This window comes from Necator americanus, chromosome X (assembly GCF_031761385.1).
Source record: "Necator americanus strain Aroian chromosome X, whole genome shotgun sequence".
Taxonomy (NCBI): Eukaryota; Metazoa; Nematoda; class Chromadorea; order Rhabditida; family Ancylostomatidae; genus Necator; species Necator americanus.
The window spans coordinates 32,571,597-32,592,308 of record NC_087376.1 but is presented as its reverse complement, the minus strand read 5'-3'; the positions used below and the strand labels follow the sequence as shown (position 1 = coordinate 32,592,308).

The 20,712-nt window shown below is 39.7% G+C and overlaps 2 protein-coding genes across 3 annotated transcripts; both read left to right on the top strand.

The window, feature by feature from the left end:
- RB195_026142 (uncharacterized protein) lies at positions 1–516 on the top strand (the record flags this gene model as incomplete). Its single annotated transcript, XM_064214568.1, has 3 exons — positions 1–38; positions 241–358; positions 463–516. 3 exons carry the CDS (start codon positions 1–3, stop codon positions 514–516), a joined length of 210 nt encoding a protein of 69 aa, XP_064070449.1.
- A 345-nt stretch (positions 517–861) lies between these two features.
- RB195_026141 (uncharacterized protein) lies at positions 862–17,541 on the top strand (the record flags this gene model as incomplete). Of its 2 annotated transcripts, none has more annotated exons than XM_064214566.1 (53): positions 862–1,101; positions 1,170–1,661; positions 3,202–3,337; positions 3,399–3,632; positions 3,941–4,007; positions 4,081–4,152; positions 4,216–4,330; positions 4,382–4,537; positions 4,600–4,728; positions 4,833–4,897; positions 5,092–5,158; positions 5,221–5,312; positions 5,368–6,319; positions 6,499–6,576; positions 6,644–6,676; positions 6,743–6,832; positions 6,896–6,982; positions 7,218–7,403; positions 7,470–7,655; positions 7,718–7,828; positions 8,318–8,416; positions 8,522–8,572; positions 8,779–8,853; positions 8,933–9,055; positions 9,429–9,512; positions 9,582–9,803; positions 10,146–11,546; positions 11,606–11,650; positions 11,720–11,764; positions 11,879–11,926; positions 12,002–12,082; positions 12,142–12,336; positions 12,474–12,530; positions 12,697–12,762; positions 12,862–12,912; positions 12,979–13,030; positions 13,276–13,424; positions 13,498–13,659; positions 13,736–13,845; positions 13,903–13,969; positions 14,137–14,289; positions 14,371–14,562; positions 14,636–14,779; positions 14,938–15,147; positions 15,206–15,532; positions 15,907–16,062; positions 16,181–16,299; positions 16,372–16,512; positions 16,604–16,732; positions 16,805–16,903; positions 16,983–17,079; positions 17,155–17,322; positions 17,389–17,541. In XM_064214566.1, the coding sequence occupies 53 exons, from the start codon at positions 862–864 to the stop codon at positions 17,539–17,541; spliced, it is 8,859 nt and encodes a 2,952-aa protein (XP_064070447.1). The 2 variants fall into 2 exon arrangements, with proteins under 2 accessions (XP_064070447.1, XP_064070448.1); XM_064214567.1 differs by having other exon boundaries at positions 7,188–7,403.
- Positions 17,542–20,712: the final 3,171 nt, after the last annotated feature.

Below are 20,712 nucleotides of genomic sequence, written 5' to 3'. Positions count from 1 at the left end.
ATGTTGCGAAAGACACTAACGAGGGGTTCGATCAACAGGTATATGATACATAGACAAAGATATCCTGAGGATTAACTTTGTCCGGCTAATAGATGTGATTAACATAGTTTGGGTGCGAAAACCTCTAAATGTGGTGTTTTGGGAGCGTGAAGTTAAGCTACTTCCTGTGGCTCGCGCTCAAGTTGACACTATTCGACTTGTGATCTCTGGGTCTCGGCCACCCAACGCTCCCTCACTCAGACCACCCTCGACGCATCTGCCACCCTCTGACGTACTGCTGCTCGTGCACCTCTCGTTCCTCCACACTCTCTCGGTTGCCCTCGCTTCTCTGGTAGTGGCTTGGGCCAATCGTCGCCAGGCGCGTTTCCTTACGTTCCTCTTTTTTTATTGTTTTATTTCTTAACGTAATGATTAAAGATCGTTTTTATGCTTATTTCCTCGACACTAACGTACTTTATTCAGATATATTTCGTTGTTCTCGAAACAGTGAACACTGCATCGAGGAAACGACATTGAATGTTTCTTGTGAATTGCCGCTGTAAATTTTTCTGTTTCAAGGTATTTTCGCATCTACTGTTTTTAGGCTTTTCGATGCGGTTTGTATTTTCTTGGAATAGGTAGTTGTTTTTGATATCAGAGAAATATGTGAATTCCTTATTTTTCGAACGTTAGGACTGGTAAAATTCAGTCTTCAAAGGTCAATAGTCACCGCATCGGGAATGCTGCATTTCACAAAATTTTTCATGACTTCATGGACATAGTTGTTCTGAAAAGAGCAATATAAGATAGTAATGCAACGTCTGAACAAAATAGTGGGGAAGATTCAAGTGTCTTACAACGTCAAGTAACTGTTTGTTTAGGATGTCCAATGAACCCGACATCGATCCAGGAGGTCCCCTGGATGGGGACGAGCTCTTTGTCGAGCAAGTGGATCCTTCCACAAGTGTAGAAGTTGTAGGTCAACCTTCAGTGGGAATCCCTCATTACATGGTCGCCGAAGATAGTGTTTGGGTCCAGCCTTTATCTGACATTATATATCAGGAAGATATTGCCACTTCATTTGAAGATATCCAATATGAAGGATTAGAGACTGTTAATCAGGTACAAGAGAAAAAAGTTTACTTACTTTGTGCAGTATTCATATGAAAATCGTGTTCCTTTATTTGCAGCAGATACTTTCGACGGGCGAGGAAGTTTACCTGATGCCTGATGAAGAACGCGACTTCAATGAGTTAACCGAGTCCGTGGAAAGTCTCCAAGTGGCCGCGCACGAAGTTGTTGTCGATGAAATGATGCAACCGCAAGTTGAACCCACCGAATACGCTCACAGTCTACCCAGACAAGTTGTTCGGGGCATGCCCACTTACGTACGAACTATCCCTCAACATGCTGTACGACCAGCTCCGTCACAAATTGTGACCATGCCGGGTACTAACAGAGTGCGATACATTGTTCAACAAACACCTCAAGCCTATGAAGTGCCACAAAATCAGCACGTACAGTACGAGATGAGGCCAAAGGCTATGTTCGAGGGGCCGTCAAATCAGGCGGTTATACCTGTACAGCGGCCTGTACCCACAGTTCGATCACGGTCGAAGTCGCAGCCGCGACGGCCACTGTTTGGAGATTTGGAAGACGATTCGTTAGCGTATCTCGTGCAGGTCAGTTACTTTCTTCATCTTGCCATCCACATCTGGTTTGTTATTTGGCTCAACAAAAACTTGTTGATCTTGCATAGTTGTGGGTAGTGATGAGCACTCAACATAATTAACCCCCAGCGATGGTGCTAGACGAACGTTTGGGGCACCTAGAAAAAGTCGAGTAAAGGATCAAGTTGGAGGGTATATCCTAGATCGGATAGATTGTTAAAATCTGACGCGAATATATATGCAGAAAGAGAACAGCTTACAAAGTTAGCCATTCGCCTTCGTCCATCCCTATTCCTACTATGTATCCACCAGCTGGCGGATAATACTTACACTCGAAGATTACAAAGCGGTGGTCGCAATTAATTTTGTACTCATCGAAATATTTTGAATAACAGTATAAACATATTTGACGTGTACCATAAACTGATTTTTTCCATCGAGGTCGTAATTTTTCAGAATACTCACTTTCTCACGTTTCCTTCATAACATTTACCTTTTTGGGAAACCGCCGCATCAACGCTTGAGTTTTGCTTGCTACTTACGGGAGCATCGAGGAATTTGAGACTCCCGAAAATAGTCCAAAACGTTCCCGTTAGATTTAATTTGTCGTTTGTTTAATGTATTCCGAGGAAACATCTTCCAACATCTCCGTCGATTGTCTTAGACACTGGATATGTGGGATATCATGGATTATATTTGTTCGAATATATGCTTTTTAAATTGTACGAATGAGCTTGAACAGCTAAGATTCTGATCAGAGGTAATCTCATTGACAACGTTGTGGATCTGGATGGTACACAGAGGAATTAACCGAAAAAAATGTTTGAGGCAACGCACACAAATGAATTCAAGAACATTCCGTCCCACTAAATTTCTGCAAGAAAATTTAGGTTTTTGCAACTTACAAAGTCTAAGAGCAAGTCCGTGGAGTTAGGTTTGTGGTCAAAACTTACTAACGCCTTAGAAGCGGTATTTCAAGAAGACCAATAGCAGTGACAGTATCGCGGAAATGTTGATCTTTTCTTGCATTGATTTTGTAATCTACCTTTGAACTTTGTACTTGTGTGCCGAATCAATGTGTCGCAGGAGGTGAGAGATAATGTGATGGATGAGGCGTCAGAGTTTTCAGACAGTCTGATCTACTTGACAGATCGATCGTTGGCCTCGGTTCTCGAACGAATGTACGTGCTTGGCAATTCTTCACGAGTACCTCTTATTATTTTTAAATCTGAGATATCGAACACTTCCTAGGCAATTTGTTATAGATGTTTAATAAGGATTAAAGTTTGGGAATTTTGCTTGGATGGGGACATGAAGAATTAGCAGAATAGAGCGAAGAAAAAGATCATTAATGAGAAACATTATGGATTGACCGACAGTTCTGGGCAAACGGACGTTGCTCGATGAAGAGAATTAAAGTATTTTTGTAAACCGAAGAAAAGAAATCCCTAACACTGTATGCCTCAAAAAACCTACTCATTGTTTTGACCTCCGAGCCTCATTGTTTTCTTGAAACATTTTACGATGAATTAGTTGGGAATTTTATCTGTAGGAATACGATGAAGGCGAATGGGATGGTGTTGAACTGGAGGACCATGAATATTTCGTTGGAGAAAGAGCAGCAATTATGGCAGAAGAGGATGAAGTTGGAAGTTCGAATGTGCCTGCGGTTAAAATGCAACAACGGCGTACGATATATATTTCATATCATTGATATTTCCTAACAATTATGCCTTATTTTTGTTTCAGCGTATTTTCCGCCAAATCTTTCCCCAACTGAAAAGAAGGAATACCTATTTGTTAATTACAAAAAAGCATGTGAACGATATTTTCCGTTCGCGAATGTTGCAATGCTCGAAGCGGATACTATATACAAACCGGTCGAAGCGTTTGCAAGTGATTTATATCGATTTCATTCTCGAGGTGCTCATATTCACGGGTTTTTTCGGACTGTGATTGATACACGGGACCCTCCTAGTCATGGTGAGTTTCTTAATTATTCCTGTTATTATTTCTAAATTATTAAAAGCATGTAAGCATGTTATGTCCTATTGTTATCCGCTGTAATGTCAAAGTATTATTGGGTACTGGAAACGTCTTAATGTTGATTTCTTGGTTTTTATGTCATTTTTCGAAAGTATACGATGGGAGACATATCCTTGTCACTGTAAAATTCAGAAAAGTTCTTTAATGCGGTGTAATTTTACCATATAATTATCAAGCTAAGAAGACCGTATCTTACTAGTGCGTATGTATGCGGTGACTTCATAAGGCCTATTGTTGTGTTTCAGATCAAACCAGGTATATCCAGGATATTCAATTTGGCAAAGTCTTCCCTTTGTTCCCCGATTACGAAGAGTGGGTGAAATTTTCACAATGACTTCTTAATTGTCATTTATCAGGTTAACGCCTAAGGTATGTTTTGGTTCAGATGGGACGACAAGATGAGGGATGAATTCCGCCAGTTAACTAGTCGTTTATTACGGGTATTCGAAAGAAAATAGTATGTGCTTTTTTTTAAGATTTCGATCTGTCCCTAGTCCTTTCATGTCAAATTCTTTTGCAGCTTTTATGCCAACGCTGGAATTGGCCACGGTCAAGCACCTGTTGTTAAACGTGGACCAAAACCGCAGCCAAAACCCCCTCCTGATTATGCTGAACAGCAGAAAATAGGAGCAAAGGTGTGTAAATCATAATTTAGGATGACTTTGTAAAAATTTGTATATCTTTAGAATCCCATCCCGAAAGGTTTTCAAGCTGTTAGAGCTACCACTAATCAATCCAGGATAGGTACAACAAAACCTATATCACAGGCAACTGTTATTTCTCAACCTATCGCTGCAGCAACCAGGTTAACACCGTTAACTGGGTTACCGTCTATGAGTGAGGTTAGTGCTTAGCATTTTGTTTTTCTTCGTTACTTCTTTGTCGTAAAAGCAATTTTCTTAAGCCTGTGGCCGTCCCAGATGAAGTAGGTGCAGCTCGAGTGGATGCTTTTGAACACAATAAGCGGGCCGATGTGAAACGTATTGTGAACGATGCTTTCGCAGCTCGTGAACAAGGAAGTTCCCATTATATTGTAAGTATCCCAATTTGGTGCCAACTGTATCCCTTGTATTTCTCCTTACATCCATGCATTATGTTAGTCGCCTGTGAGGTTTCTCATTCCAATACAATTCTCAGGAATACGAAGCGGAACCGTCGGATCCACGGACGTTCATGTGTCGAGCGCCTCCAGGACCGTCTAAGTATGTGATTATTATTCAGAATGTTGTTTTTCCATGCTAAAAGCTAAGCAAATGAGAACTCCTAATATCTTCGTTTGTTCCTGGGTTTTTGAACGCTGTGACTTTTTTAATTCTTTTTTGGACGTGGCACATTTCATTAGAAACTCTTTGTGGATAATTGCTAATTTTGAAGTGGAGACCAACGTATTCTTTAGGACTGTTCGGCATCAGAGGTCGATGGGAAGCAAGGCTATGCGCATGATTCATAACCGAACAATTGAAGTGAGCCTTGAAGATTTTAATGTCTTTTCTTCACCTTAAAATTACATATTTTCCCACCTCAGCCGACTATTGATCCTGTTTCTGGGAGATATGTTGTCTCCTTGGATGAAATCAGGAGTCAACCCCATGTTCCGACTGCGGCCGAATTGGCAAGGTACCGTTTCGCAACTTACAGTGTTGTTGATTTTTATTGCAACAGCTTGCTTTAGATATGTTCCACGACCTGTCCACACTCTTCGTGAGATGGCTGATTCTGCCAGGAGAGGAGGCTACACTACTCAAGCGATAGTGCGACCGCAAGGAGCACGTGTTTCTAGGATAGATCAAGCTCCACGGTTCAGCTACAATGCTGGTTCCTCTATAGCTGCATCACAACCGCACCATTTATCCAACAATTCTGCGATAGGCAGAGCACCTATTCTCCGTAGTATTGCTGGATCAACAATTGCGAGTTCGACAGAAGTCCCAACTGGGAACGCGGTACCTTTTCAGGGATCCGTAAGTCGCAATGAGCATGTTTACCCGAGAAGTCATTCATCGGGTCGTAATGCTCAACCGCCTGTTTCAAGTTATCGAAGAAGCGCTTCAAGCGGTAGACCGGCAGAAACAAGCCTAGCATCAACCGTAACATCACGGCCGAAAGACTTTGATGCCGAACCGTATATAGATGTTGACGATGAGTCGGAATTCACCGAAGTTCCCTCAGCTGACAACCAAGTAACCATCACAGATAACCTAGCTTCCTCAAAACCCCGTGACAGAAGTGAGCCAGCATTAATGGCGGTTTCCAGCCAACCGAGGGCGCATGAATCTGACCAGAATACAGCACCCGCAAACGCATCAACAATATCATCGTCGACATCTGACGGTAGAAACCAGAAAAGAACCGTTGTATTACGAGATGAAAAGGGTCGTCTGCGAAGGGGGATTAAGCTACCTGATGGAACTATTTTACTTAGAGTGATTGATGATAAGATGGGACCAGAACCTAAACCTCGTGAACCAACTGCTGGTGGAGTGTATGCAATGCACTCAATGGGTCGTAAGGATGACAAGAAAGTGGTTAGACGAGTAGATCAACAGTGGAAACGAATCCAAGCGCCTGTCACACCGTGGACTCATCCCTCTGAAGAATTTATGTCAGCGGATGCACACGCAGCGGTAAGTTATATGCTTCCGATATTATCTTCATGGAATTTACTTTCTAAGATGTTCACTTAATTCATTTCTGCGACGTAGGTAACTTTTATCTACTAACGAATCTTTTATCTACTCAATTCAAACTAACAGAGCTTCTTGCGAGCATGTCCAGCAAAATATCAGCTGGTCCTTCGTTTCAGGATTCGTTGCCATCTAACAAGAACAGAAACAGGCGCAAAGATTTGATCCAAACAGAAGACGACGATGATATTGTACTAGTATGTTTGACTGCTAGTTTAAAGTCTCGTTTAAAAATTTGTCATTCAAATATTTCCCTACTTACAGATTACGGAGACACGGCAAAGTAGATCGACAAAGGTTAGTTTCAAATCGCATATTTGTAAGCATCTTTACGGGCATTCATAGCCATTTTCTTTCTTTTAGAAGAGCGAGAACTCTTCAAAGAAGCGCGGCAGGAGGTCCAAAATTGAACTGGAATCTGAGGGAGTGACTGCGCCTAGATCGAGATCTCAGGTGAATTTTTGTTTAATTCTTTCTCCTATGAAAATCATGATTTGTATAACGTCGAATTTTTAGCGTCGACCGAAATATTTAACTCGCCACTGTCCAGTAAGCGAAGCAGTACCTCATCGAGCTGTCTCGTTATCAGAAGAAAAGCGACAGGTAAGAATCTAAGGTCATATTTGGTTAACTAACTTGATAGACCTTTGTCTTGCTTGCGTGTAGAACTGATAGGTGATTGCAGATGAGGTCCAGTGAGTTTTAAGACAGAAATTTTTGCTTAAATTTGTAAAGGATTTCGTCAGTTAACCATTCACAAAACCTTTTTTTTTAAATGAATAGTTGTGGTTAAATGTTTGGGTTTTAGACCTTTCTTCGTAACCGTCTTCTTAAACAGGAGGAGGAGGATGCGGAAAACATATTCATTGATGTCGTGTCGGTTGACAGTTCGATCGAAGATAGCGTTCGTGATTTGATCGCATCGGTTCCTCCACCTTCTCAAGGATCAAACGATTTTCATGGTTTACAAGAAGGGAATGATTTACACAATCATGATGCAAATGACTTGTCACGTGAGAGAAAGGTTTGTTACGTTGGATTCGGAATTGTACTGGCGCTCACTGTGGTCTTATTTTTCTCTACTTTTCAGAAGGCTGGACGTCCTCACAAGAAATTTAGAGGTAGACTTGCCAAACAGAAACAAGCCATTCGGGATGCTGAAATAGCCGAAAAAGTCGCAATTAAGCATCGTGAACTGCCTGTCCTTGATTTGGCATTAAAAGTAATAGATGATCCATCGGTTGAACTTCCGGTTGAAGCACCTATTGTGAGCTTGGTGAGTGCGGCGATACCGGATCTTCATTGTTTTCGGTGTTACCACGAATTTTGCTTGCTTAGGTTCTGGATCCAACAATTGCCATTGATGCTGCTTTGCTTCATGAAGTTGGTGAAGTACTTAAGGAGGTTGTAGCAAAAGTTTCACTGGAGGAACTTGAACCAAGGAGAGATGTGAGTCTTTCTTTTCTACATTTCTATTTATGGAATTTTTTTTTTAGCTTTTTCTTTGTAATCTCATTACCTTTTCTCTTTTTTCCAACTTCGGTGCTTATCCATGCTGAAAATCTTCCAGCTATCTGGGAATTTGCTGCTTTATATTGTGTACATCACAGCATATTTAATTTATATTTCATATCTTCAATTATTAGATTCCCTTAAGCTGAGATATTAATAAAATGTAGGAAGTTTCGTCACTTTTTTCCGCTGATATTTATTGAATAAGCGAAATTTTGACTATCTCGGTGTTTCGTTTGTTTTAATGGGTGTTTTTTTTACGATTGTTTTAAAACCGCACATATTAGAAACTCGATTTGGTTTGACTTCTGCTGTATAAGAGAGTCTATTGTTGATTCAGATCGTGGCTGGCGTTTCTTAATTTTCTATAACGACTTGTTTTAGCTTCTGGATTGTCATTCGTAATTATACACAGTATTTCTTAAGGTGAAATCACGATCTAGAAGGAATTGGGATTATTTACCTGAACGCGTTCGTTCTAAAAGACAGGAGTACAAGAATCTAAATGTACCAGTTAGTGAAAGGGTAAGCTACGACTCTATGATTTCTTTTTCTATATTATATTATAATATTTGAAACATTTACCATTATTGAAACCACGTTCTAAATCACCTAAGCACCTCATTCCAGAGTCCTCCACCACCTCCTCTGAAAAGCAAACCTAGAGGGCGAAATTCGGAGGTGAGCTTTGTGAATGTTCTAGAATATATGGTTTCGAAAGTGCTAAGAATTTGATCTCGTTTTCTTCAACGGATTCAGGATGCTTATGCTTTTGAAATTTCATTCTTGTCTTCAGATACTATTCCAACATATTTCGAATTATAATGGCTTGTGTTTATTTAATTATTTATTTACATTTATAATTGAATTCCATATTATTTTTTCAGAAGTATCGTAAAGCGGCCGCGCTTGCTGAGTACCCACCGTCAGGTTCCGCAGCTAATGAAGCATCACATCCAGAGGTATACAGTATCCAAGATCAACAAATTTTTCGCATCTTTTCACATTTACGGAGTTAGCGTGCATTTTTTTAAACTTTAGGTTGCTTCTGCGTTACCAACACAACATATTTTGGAAGATTTTTCCATTCTCGAATCATCAGCACCGGACATTGTCTCATTCTTTGAATCAGACCATGGTCCTCAGCCGAAATCTGTGCCTCAGGTTCGTTCTACACGAGTTTTTCATTTTTTGCAGTGAAATTGAAAACCTTTTGTTCTGTGTTTTATGTCATCAATATTACGGTATTTACGATATTGACGCGAGTTATAGAAAATATTCCATGTAATACACTAATTGTTACAATACATATTCATAGAATATAGTATACATTTACATTTGAAATACATATCTCAGAAGTCTATGATTTAGTTGTTGTTTGTTAACGTTATCTATATAATTTTGTTTACTACTGTTTTGTATTTATTGACGCATTCTTGTAGGCTAAATTTTTCTACTTTTATCATGACTATTATATTAAACAGTTGCTGAAATATGTTCTTTGAAATGTCTTTTGATTAGAATTTGATTGTTCAAGGTGTCAAATGATGCGGATCAAGGTCTTAGCCTAGAACATGATTCGGAACTTCAACTGAGCAATATTCTGCAAAGCAAAGATGATGTGGGTTTCTGCTTCCCTTTTTCTTTCTAGTTGTTAGCTGTTCATGTGTTCATTGGTGTTCATTTCCAGTTGGTCACACCTGTCAGTGAAGAAAGCGTGAACGACGAAGACCTTGTCGATGTGAACGTCGACAATTTCTTTTCCGATGCCTTTACTACTTCGACTTCTGGTGATGAAGAAGAAACACCATCACAGAAACTTCAAAAATGGCAGAAATGCATCAATGATGTCACTCTTCCGACACCGAACACCTCACCAACAAAAGTAAAACGACTCGCCGTTGACAAATCGGTACGCGATGGAGTCGTCGGCGCATCCAGTATCCGTTCGCTGGATGTGCTTCGAACGGATCACACACAGCCTGAAGTCAAAGTCGTGGTTGACATGTTAATCACGATGCTGGCTTCCGGTGATACCTCGGGGGAGACCCAGATGTCAACCAGTACTTCGGAAGAAATAACAATACCCTGCGACAAACGTCACTCCGACCCGAAACATCCTAGTGACGTTTGTCACATGGTAGAGACAATGATCGACGCCTTTGAACTCTCTTTTGAGAAAGATGAAGAGGCCTCTCCTGTGGTGCAGCAAAACACAGAAATCACCCGTAGTATAGATTTGCATTATTTTCAGTGCGAAGAAGTTGAGCAAACCTCCGTATCCTTCAACACCTTCGCTTCAACAAGCGTATCCTTTGGTTTTGACAATCTCTCCGTGAGCGCACGCGAACTCGGAGTTGAAAATGTGGCTGCAATGGTGGAAGAAGACCTTGCAATTCAGGATAGACGTGTATCTGCAATAGAAAAAGAACTAATAGCAGATGCTCTTCTTTTTGAAGCACAACGACAAGCACAGCAGTCTTCGTCATCTCAGAGCTTCGCTGCTCCAGTCGTCGAAGGAGATCGTTTAGATATTGCAGCAGATGTGAACATGGATTTCTCGCCGCCTTCGAACAAACAAAATGAAAGAGAGTCGTTGGCTTCTCACATCTTGTATATAAACAGTGTGGAAACGACTGCTCTAGATGCTCACTGGGAAGAGAATTCCATTGAGGAAATATTCGAAATGAGTGGGAAAGGCGAATTTGAGAAGACTGGGTGTACTTTGGCGATAATTGTACAAGAGAATGCGACTTTGGGTTTGGTTGATGCAAATTTTTCGTTATCGCCTGTAAGAAGTCCCTCCGACGGACTGCAGATGGAAGATTCGGCGGAACTGGGTGAACATCGGGAATGTACCATCACCCTCCTGGAGCCACCCGTAGTAATATATGAAAAGTATTTGTTGGCTTGTTCTGCAAGAGATTATGCACTGGAAAAGAGCGGCCAAGATGATTCTGCTAGCACATCTGTTTGTATTTCTATACCTCACGAAGAAGCTAGGGAGTTCTCCACGGTTGATGTCCATCATTCTTTCTCTCGTGAAGAGCAATCACAAGAAAGTGAGAAATCGTTCGCTTTGATTAGAACTGGAGAAGAGATTATTGAAACTCTGTCAATCAGTAGTGTTACTGTCGCAGATGAAGATACTTCGCAAACACATCCTGGTGATTTCACCGAATGCGGTCCAACTCCTCTAGTCTCGTCTCTAGAAGATCTCGAAGCAGTCCAGCCTATCTTTGAAGCTTTCCCAGTTTCACCTAAACCTATAGAAATTGTGCAGGATTTTTTGGAATCGGAGTACGTTACGGCCAGAGATGTCGTGGATTTCCTTATCGAATCAGTGGAACTTGAACTTCAGCGACTCCTTGCGGAAGATGCTGTACGAGCTCGAACGGCAGATACGTCTTTGAATGACAACGTCCGAACTGCATCCTGCTTTTTTCGTAGAAAATTCCCTGATGAAGAGAGTGGTGTTGAATATGAAGTGCCTCCTAAAAGAAAGAAATCTGTCAGCATTGAAATTAGTCCGTCCATATGCTTTTATGGAATCGGTAACGAGTCAACAAACGAATCTGAGGTGCTCGATGTGCGGTTAACTGAAGCTACGCCTAAGCAGAGGACAAAGCGACGAGGAAGAAGAGGCAGGAAAACTGTAAGTTATACTCTAAACATCATTACTATTTCAATTTTCAATTTTCATTATATTTTAAGGACAAATCGGAACAGCAGCAGGTTATTTCGTCCCTTCCTTCTCAGGTGGGTAATAGAAAAACTGTAATGTTTTTGTCACCCTCGAGATGCTTCAAACATACTCTTGTTCTTCAGGTGTCCAGAGACGTAGTAGCTGCCGAGGTCAACTGCATCTCAGAGGTTTGCAATTCATTCTTCTTTAAAATCTATTTTCTTGTGTTTGAGTTCTGACTTTTGATGAAACGCGTTTTATGGAAGAGGGTTTGCTTAGATATTTAAATGTTGTATTTCCAGTACCTTCGCAGCGGAGATCAAATCGATGCTGGATTTTCATCATTAACAGTATGTTATAAATAATAAGAAATGAACTAGAAACATTTTGGACACGTTTACATTGTTCTCATAATTGTCTTATAGCATCTCGAGTCGTCTTTCTATGATTCTCCGGATTTGTTTGGTTTCGGAGAGGCTCGAGTGAAACGGCGATCAAGATCGAAGGTATAGTCTTTTTAGGATATGGTCTCTGTTAAAAAACGTAACTCAAAAATTCATTCCAGAAAGAGAAAAAACCAGTTCCTGTTCGAGGGGAAGTGATTACAAGATCGAAAGCCAGAGCTCTAGCTGCTGCTTCGGCAGACAAACCCAGAATTGTGATTCGAATCAAGAAATCCGCAATTGGAGCAGTGGTTCACCGAAAAGAACCAGATCGGATCTTTGGCACAGAACTAGGATTCTTTGGTCGTAAATTGGCGGTAAGTCCGATGAAAAGTTTTTAAAATATAAAAATCAGCTTGGTGACTTTTATGGAGGCTTAGCGTACCTTTCCTTAAAGCTGCGCTAACGTTCGAATTCCTTTTCTTTTGATTCCTTTTGATTATTTTAATTCCAGAATCTTATCCAACATCTCAAAGAGCGCCAATTCCAAATGTCATTCCTCTTGTTGAAGGTAAGCATTTGCTATTTTTTAAAACTTTTTAAAAATCATACGTAGCAAGTCATTTCTTTGCTAGATGTCCCGTGTTTTCTTTCCATTCAATACAATAACAATATAAACGTCACAGGAATTGTTTACTTTGCATCTTTTTTTTCTGAACTGCAGATTTTGTTTTCAGGAATTCAGACCACGGATGAAAAGAAGTGCAGTCGATAACATTAAATGTGTTCTACCTTCGGATTCGGTAAGTTTTAACCTTTTCGGACATCTTGTTTTTTTTTTAATCACATTCTTATTTTCATATAGTTAATTGTGTACTGATAGCATAGGAATGTACTTTAAGGTCATGTTCACTACATCTCGTCACCGTAACCATTTGATATCAGATTTCAATGTGAGTGTTAAAAATTAGTTGCTTCATAAGTTTTTCATGTACTTATTGTTATTACAAATTTTTTAGCTTACCATGGTTAGACCGAGAAATCCTGTCGTGAGATGTGATGCCGATATTGGTAGGCTTATTTTTTTTTGTCAAGCGAAAGTTGAAATTAGGAAAAAAAAGACAGTAAAAGAGAAGTCGAGTACTGTGGAAGACGAAAATATTTTGGATTCTGATTCGCTATTGAGATATTGAGCCATTTGTTCATGATCACAGTTCTATGGTCTTGTTATGATTATCTTTTTTTAAAGAAGAATGTTCTAAAAAACATTATATTATTGAAATGAAACACAACCTCCGTAAGTCAGTTATTTCCAGGTCCTTTGATGGCTTCAATGAATCCAGTTTCTCCAATTCGTTTGTCTCTTCCTCGTGCTGAAGGCAGCCTGGAACATGCGGTCGAACAATTCGAGAAGGGTATTGGTTGTGTTCTGGAACAAGTCGACAATGCAAGAACCATTATTGGGGTGGGTTCACTTTGCGGCAAAGGCGAGCAGTGTGAGGGTTGACAGAGATGAGACTGAATCTACTGTATTCTAGAATCTTCGGGATAAAATGCATTGGTCGCTTCACTTTCTGCTGGATTCACAACTATTCCTATTGGACGTCCTCTACGAACTGTGGGGTTTTACAGCTCGAACAGTTCAGATCGCTGTTTTCAGTGTCTATCAGACATGTTTATGGGAAAAACATAGCGAATTGGTAAGTTTTTTCTTCCTAAAAGTTTTCATTTTCGAATATCAACGCTTGCTTTTGAAGCAAAACTATATTTTTGCAGTTTGACGCACGTATGTACTGTCTCCTTTTCGAATTGAACGCATCCGCTGCTCTTTCATGTAATATAGACACATGTGCGTCATATCTTCGAAGATTTGAGGAGTGGTGCAGGTATTTTTTCCAGCATTTCTTCCTTAAAAACCTCAATATAATTATCATTTTTCTTAGGAAGTCCATCAACTGTACATCTATTTACAATCATGTTCACGGCATGGCGCTATCGGTGATCAAACTCGTGAGTTTCGATTACAGTTTCTTGAAATGAAGCGAAAATCACCAACTTTCTCTTCGTAGTATTGTGGCTGCGAAGACCATTAGCTGATTACCAATCAAAGTTCCTTCTCAATGAATGTTTGCTATCCACTATGAGCTTGGTAATACTGTTACATTTACTTTTTCTAGATCGCTATACCAGACGTGTTGAAGCGGTTACAACAAATGACCCTCTGGGATTCTAAAGCCCGACCGCCTAAAACAAGTGAAGAAGTATTTTGTATGGATTTGGCTCCATTTTTTCAAGTTGGAACATGTCCATTTAAAAAGGAGGACTTTGATGTGAGCGGTTTGTCCTTGGGTTTTTCGGTTGCTACTGTTTTTTCTCTGTTTCTCATCTACTTTCTTCTATGTTTCTTATAGCTTGAAAAGTTGTTGAACGCTCGGATGCACTTAGTCAATTCACCTCTTGAAAACTTGGTTGGATTTGGTGCTGCACAAGATAACAACCGTTCGGATGCGTTCTCGTTCCTTTTTCCATCGCACGCTGTTGTTGAATTGTGCCGGAAACAAATCTTTAATGAGATCGAATCCTTCTATCGTACCCACGACATTGTGAGTGATGTGGTTTTAAACTTGTATATTCATGTAATTATCGTTCCGAGAAAAAAAAAAAAACTTTTTCCAGAAATCTATTGTTTCGCTTTCCAATCGTGACCTATATGTGCTGTCACCTATTGCTAGGGGATATTTTGTTTCTCGAGTCACTGAGTCTCGGGCACAAGGATACATGCGGAATCATATAATGAATCTGGAGAAACTCATTGAAAAGGTAAACCAATTTATTCAAATTGCTTTATTCTGATGTATAATGTAGCTAGACTCCTGCATTATTAATGACCGCAATTGTTTTGTGATCATTGATTGCGTCCCAATGTATCAATCCCGAAGTTATCTAATCCGTGACTATTTTATAATTTTTTTTTGCAGCTGAATGGCGCATACTCTGATCTCAAAGCTAACGTCGAGATGCAAAATCAGGCAGAGTTCAACTATCCATGTGGACAAGTGGTGTTTGGTTTCGAATGTGGTACTGTGAATGTATGCATCAACAAACCATTGCCTGAATCAGTACCCCAACCAAGTACTGAAGAAATTGAAGAAGCTCGGCGTATTATGGGAAATGTCGTTGATAATACGGTTAGTTGTCCTCTCAATTTCATCGTTATTTCTGTTGTGAATGCTCTTTGCTTTTCAGATATTCCATCCAACGACGATCAACATTCATTCCGATGAGTTGAGCTTAAAGAGTCATCGCATGAAGAAATCAGTTGAAGCAGTGAAGAGATGGGTAGCAAGCATCCAGAGCACATCAGTGGATGAGATAGAAAATGGGGATTTAACTATCATTCGTGGTGATGAACATATGGAAGTGGTGTATCCGAGCAGTCCAGCACGAGTTCAAATAATCGACGACGAGGACGATGACGATACCGAATTTGGTTCTTGCGAATTAACAACAAGGAAGTGTTGTGACAGTGATACGATAACGACGGTTATCGCTGGCAGGAAGATCCAATACACTGTGAGTACATTTCAAGGAAATATTTTAATTTGTATTTATAGGGAGCAGCTTTTCTCCTTAGCGAAATTTCTAATAAATCAGTGTGGGTGTCTGCTGTCACCTTTCAAAGTGAGAGCAGTACGCGGAGCAATGTTCACTTTTTTTAGAGGGTTTTTACTTCACCTCACAAACCACTTCATCTAAGTTATACCAGAAATTTTTAAGTTATGTTAGAAATTTCAAAGTTGGAAGTAACAGTGAAATTTTTGCTCACTTTGGCAGCAAACTGAATGTTTCGGCTGGTGGATAGGGAGTTCCAGAAAGACTGGCGTAGTAAAAATAATCTTTTTGTCAGCAAAACAGAATAGATGCGTATAAAGCTGTAAAATATTTAGGTCGATTGCGAGCAAGGATATTTGAAGATGAAGACCATGGATTCGACAGTAAATGATGACTCTACTGATGATCTCACGGCTACAAACACCTTCAGCACTGCGTCGTTCAATTCGTTCGATCAAATCGAAACTCTCAAAATTATACGGTCCAAAGAGGTATCATCCTAGCATTTTTTCTGTTATGTAGAATTTACGGTTATTCCGCTCATATTTGTACCGTCACGGTTCCGATGGTCGTCTTTTATTTTTTTATCTACTAAAAAATTGAGTTTAGACTGGTGAATTAGACTGGATGGCCATGATTCAAAATGCCCTAGAAGCAGCACCACCTCCAGAAACTTTACCAGGATTTTTGTTGAAGAAGGAGTCTGCTGATTATAGGACTCTGGATATGTAAGTTTTTATATAAAAAAAAACATGGCTAACCGTAAGGAAACACGTTGTATGCAAGTTGTTCTATTTCAGAATGAAGCTCCATGAACATGCTAATCATTTTGTTCGTGAAACCGACGAAGACGGAGAGTTTCTGGATCAACGTAAGGAGATGCGTGAAAAGATCAAACCGTTCCAACGTGTCGACTATTTTGAAAGGAGGAGAAATGCAAGGTTTGATACACTTTATATTTTGCTTACTTATATTTTGCGGATTTTCTTGCTGGATGATCTCACTTCGTTTTTATAGTTTTTGTATTTTCAGATTCGAGAAGATCAATAGTTCGACACCGCTTGAAATGCCTAGGCCTGGGCCAGGAACCCTTGATCAACTTCCTGCCTATGGGATTTGGATCCATCAGGTGTCGGTATATGCTGAGTTGGAGAAAAAACGGTTAGTTTCCTTATCCATAAGGATGAAACTCATTCCTCTTCACTTTTTCCTTTGATTCAGTTTGATTTCTAGGTTGATGGCCTTGAAACCTGTGGATAATATCGGCCGATGTCGTGCAGCACGTTCTGAGATGATTCGCGGTTTCTCAATTCCTAGCAAACAGAGGAAAAGGTGAGAAAGAATAGTTTGCTTTAATTTTTTCATTGGCTTCTAAATAGGTTTAATTTCGTTAATGAAGATTGAGCTTTAGATCTGCATCAGCGGTGTATTGGTTAGGCCGTACAATGCGTGAACATTTTGGGGAATATATCGAGTTAGGGATGTCCAGACTGGAATACGAGAAAACAGTTAGTTTAATAAGTTTGCTTTTCCAAGCGGTATTTTTTGACCATTCTAGAATTTAATATTATGTTATACTTTAGCAGTCGGGTAAAGAAAAAAGCGATTCACGAGGATTCGGCTCAGATGATGTGATAACTGACTACTTCATCAGCAGAAACAATACTCCGACAACATTAGTTGATCCATCAGAATTAGCCGAAAATCCATATTCATATTTCCGGCCGACAAATCTCTCGAGGAAGCGTCATGTATGGAATTCGTCTGTTTGTGAGTTTTTAAGATTTCGAATATATGATAATACTATTTTTTTGCAGCCATCACCGTTGTTGTTGGAAAGTTCGCTAGTTAAGCGTTTTCCTGAATATCCTGTGTTTGCTCCGTTGGGAGTGGCAGTGGATGAGCCTGAAACGCTGTACCCGCCTATGGATCCAAATCTACTAACAAGTGATGATGACGACGACGACTAGTGAATTAATACGGTGAAGCTAGGCAAGAACTGTGATTAACTGTAGCGACAGAAGCGAAGAAAGATGACAGAAGGTCACTTACTAACTCGAGGACTAACCATTCACTAAATTCCTGGAGGAAAAGGCATGTGACAAAGCAAATATAGAAGTCAGCTGAAAGGGCGAAGCCACGTTTTTGTGGATATTGTGTGGATTTGCTGCGGTATTGGCTTGAGCTGCAACAAGAACCGCTGCCGCATAAGTGGTGCACATATGTTTATATGTCACCATTTTTCGAATACTGGATATTTCCACACCTTCAGAAAGTGTAGCTCTGTATTTATCGCTAACTTGATCTTTGTGAAAAAATTAGGCTTGTAAAAAAAGGTTAAAATGCTCACTTGACTTGTATATCAAAGGATAATTCTCGTACATCCAAGTCTTCAAATTTATATTTATTCTTGACCATGGATTCATTGCTCTAATTAAATCCTCATCGATTGACAACGATTCAACCCCTCATTTGTATAGTACCGGTCATTCATTTGTCTCTTCATTTTTTTCTACGCATTTTTTTTAATGTCTGGGTGCTTGAGCAGTCTTAAATGTGTTTCGGTTTTCATTACGGGTGAGCGTTCTGCATTTGCAGACGCACAAAAACTTTGTACCATTTTCGATTCACTGTAAATTCTGCAGTGCAGTGTCAGCTCATAAGTGATGAAAGTGAATCTATTTTTAATTTCAATCACACCATCGTTGAAGAGCTTGTTTCTTCGTCACAGGGAGTGCGAAAGCACAACATTATTTAATTTTTTTTTAATTTTAATTTTTATTACTTGTGTTTTCTCACGTCTCTTTCCCCATTTGATCTGGTAATTAGCTGGAAACGAGTCCGAATTTCTAGGCTCAATATATTGCAGTGTTGGTGTGAAATAGTCTGATGGCCAGTGAGATGCTCAACGTTCTTCTATTTTTTTTTTAATTCTCTTGGGAATTTTGTGCAAACTCAGTGACGATAGCAGGTTTTTTACCTTTGAAATATCTGGTGAATTGAACTGTTGACTTGTTGGGGCTCGTTCTTGGGATTTGATGAGTTTGTGCAAGACTACCGAAATCTGTCGAATGTTGTGCGTCGTTGTAATCCTGCCTTTTCCATGCTCGTTTTAAAGTCATTTAATAATGCTCCCATAGGTCTTGGTCTCGCCCCTATTCTCCCAGCTGTGAATATAATTTGGCCGTTTTCTTGTATTGTGCATGTAGTTTAGCCTGGAAGTGGTTTTAGTAGAATGTCGTGTTTAGAGATACGACTCTAATCGATTCTCTTCTATGGTTATTTTCAAGTAAATGTGTTTTCTGGTTTAAAATTCCGGTTTGTGACCCGATTATGGTCTTTCATGTATCATTATGTGTCTGTGTAGAGATGTTTCTGCCAAAAAAAATACGAACTTGTATCCCTGTCCATTTTCAGTGTTGAGAAAGACGGTTAATAGAATATCTCAATTCATTTTACATTTCTTCTAATCATGCGTTGGTTCATGTGTTTGCGTTACTTGACGGTTTTCTGTACTATTCATTGAACTTGTACCATATTTAATGCTTTTGATGAATTACTGTTGTGTTCTCAATATTTCATTACGAGTCAAGAGTTTCTAGTGTAAATCTGTTTAATTTATTTCTTTGTTATGAAGCTTCAGAAAGTAAGAACAGTAGGGGATGGAACTCGTAAAATTGTCACAATTTCTGTCGACACATGGACAATGCTGCTATCTGGCATAGAAAATATCGTTGAAGTCTGTATTGGTACCAAGTGATAACAAATTAGATGTCGTTTTGAAATTTGAGGAATTTGTGCGAGGTGTGCAGATGAGTCGAAATGTTGGGGGAATCACAAACATAAAATACTAGCTATGGGAACTCGAATATTTTTGAACAATAACTGTCAAAACCAGTAGCGCTTTTGGCTCTGATTAGCTATTAACGTGTACACAATTTTTAGGAATTTTTAACCACCTAACCTAACAATACGCTAAGATTTTCTGGATATTCTGTTAAGCAGTGAGGACTCGCCTCTAGAGTTATAAACAATTTTATGGAACCATTAGGTTGAGTCATAAGCAATTTTCGCCGAGATACATGATACCGATTGTTACTGGTTACGGATACAATGAGTTACCTAAATAAGAGATTCTTGTTATCGCTACGTAGACAGAACTTGTGTTATCCTTTAGACATCAGTACAGTATAATGCACGTTTTGTTTTCTATGTTACAAATATTTTTTTCGTTCGTCTTGAAAATGGAAGGATCAAAAAATACATTTAGACCAGATGACGGTTTGGGAATCTAAACAAGGTGATAGTGCTACGTTCAATTAGGGTGGGTGTAGGACAGTCGGTTAGAGGTTCCGTTCTCCGCACGATCGATCGAAGGCTCGAATCCGCTCTGGAGTTCACCAAGTCCTTCATCTTTCCAGGGTGGATAAATTGGTACCAGACTTATCTGGGAGGATAAAAACAGGGACTTTAACACCTCGGCTAGCCACTACAAGTCATTGCATAGGCCATTTACACGTTTGTAAACCTCAAACAATTCTGAATTGGTGTGAACGTGGTGGCGGGGCCCAAGCGGATTGATCAACGCCAGAAACTTTTTCCTTTATCCATTAAAAGTGCTACGGTTACGGATTAAAAATATGCGGTGTGCATGGATAAGGAGTGATAACCGATCGGGCAGCTAAAAAATGGTTTGTCAAATTTCGTTCTGGAAATGTGACCATGAAAGGTGAACCAAGCTTCCTGAGATCGACCTCCAGACTTCGATGAAGATATTTTGAAGTGAATATTGAACAAAATTCATGTCAAAGAACGAGGAAGCTATCAAGGATGCTCACTCAATACGTCACAATCTACTGTTAACCGTCATCTAGAGGAATTATGAAAAACAAAACGGAATTTATTACTGGCTCAACCTAATAGTTTCTATTCTTCAGTTGTTACGTGATCTACTTGTTTATTTTGAATCCTTTTCTAATAACAAAATACTTCCTGGAGATGAGTATTTTTCCCGAAAGGAATTCGTCTAATTCTCATTATAGCGGCTGCAGATGATAGTTATGCTTCTTATGATTATTCTCGCTTCAATGCTTTCGGCTTATATGCACATGCCAAACACTCGACTCTCTCTCCTCTTCCTA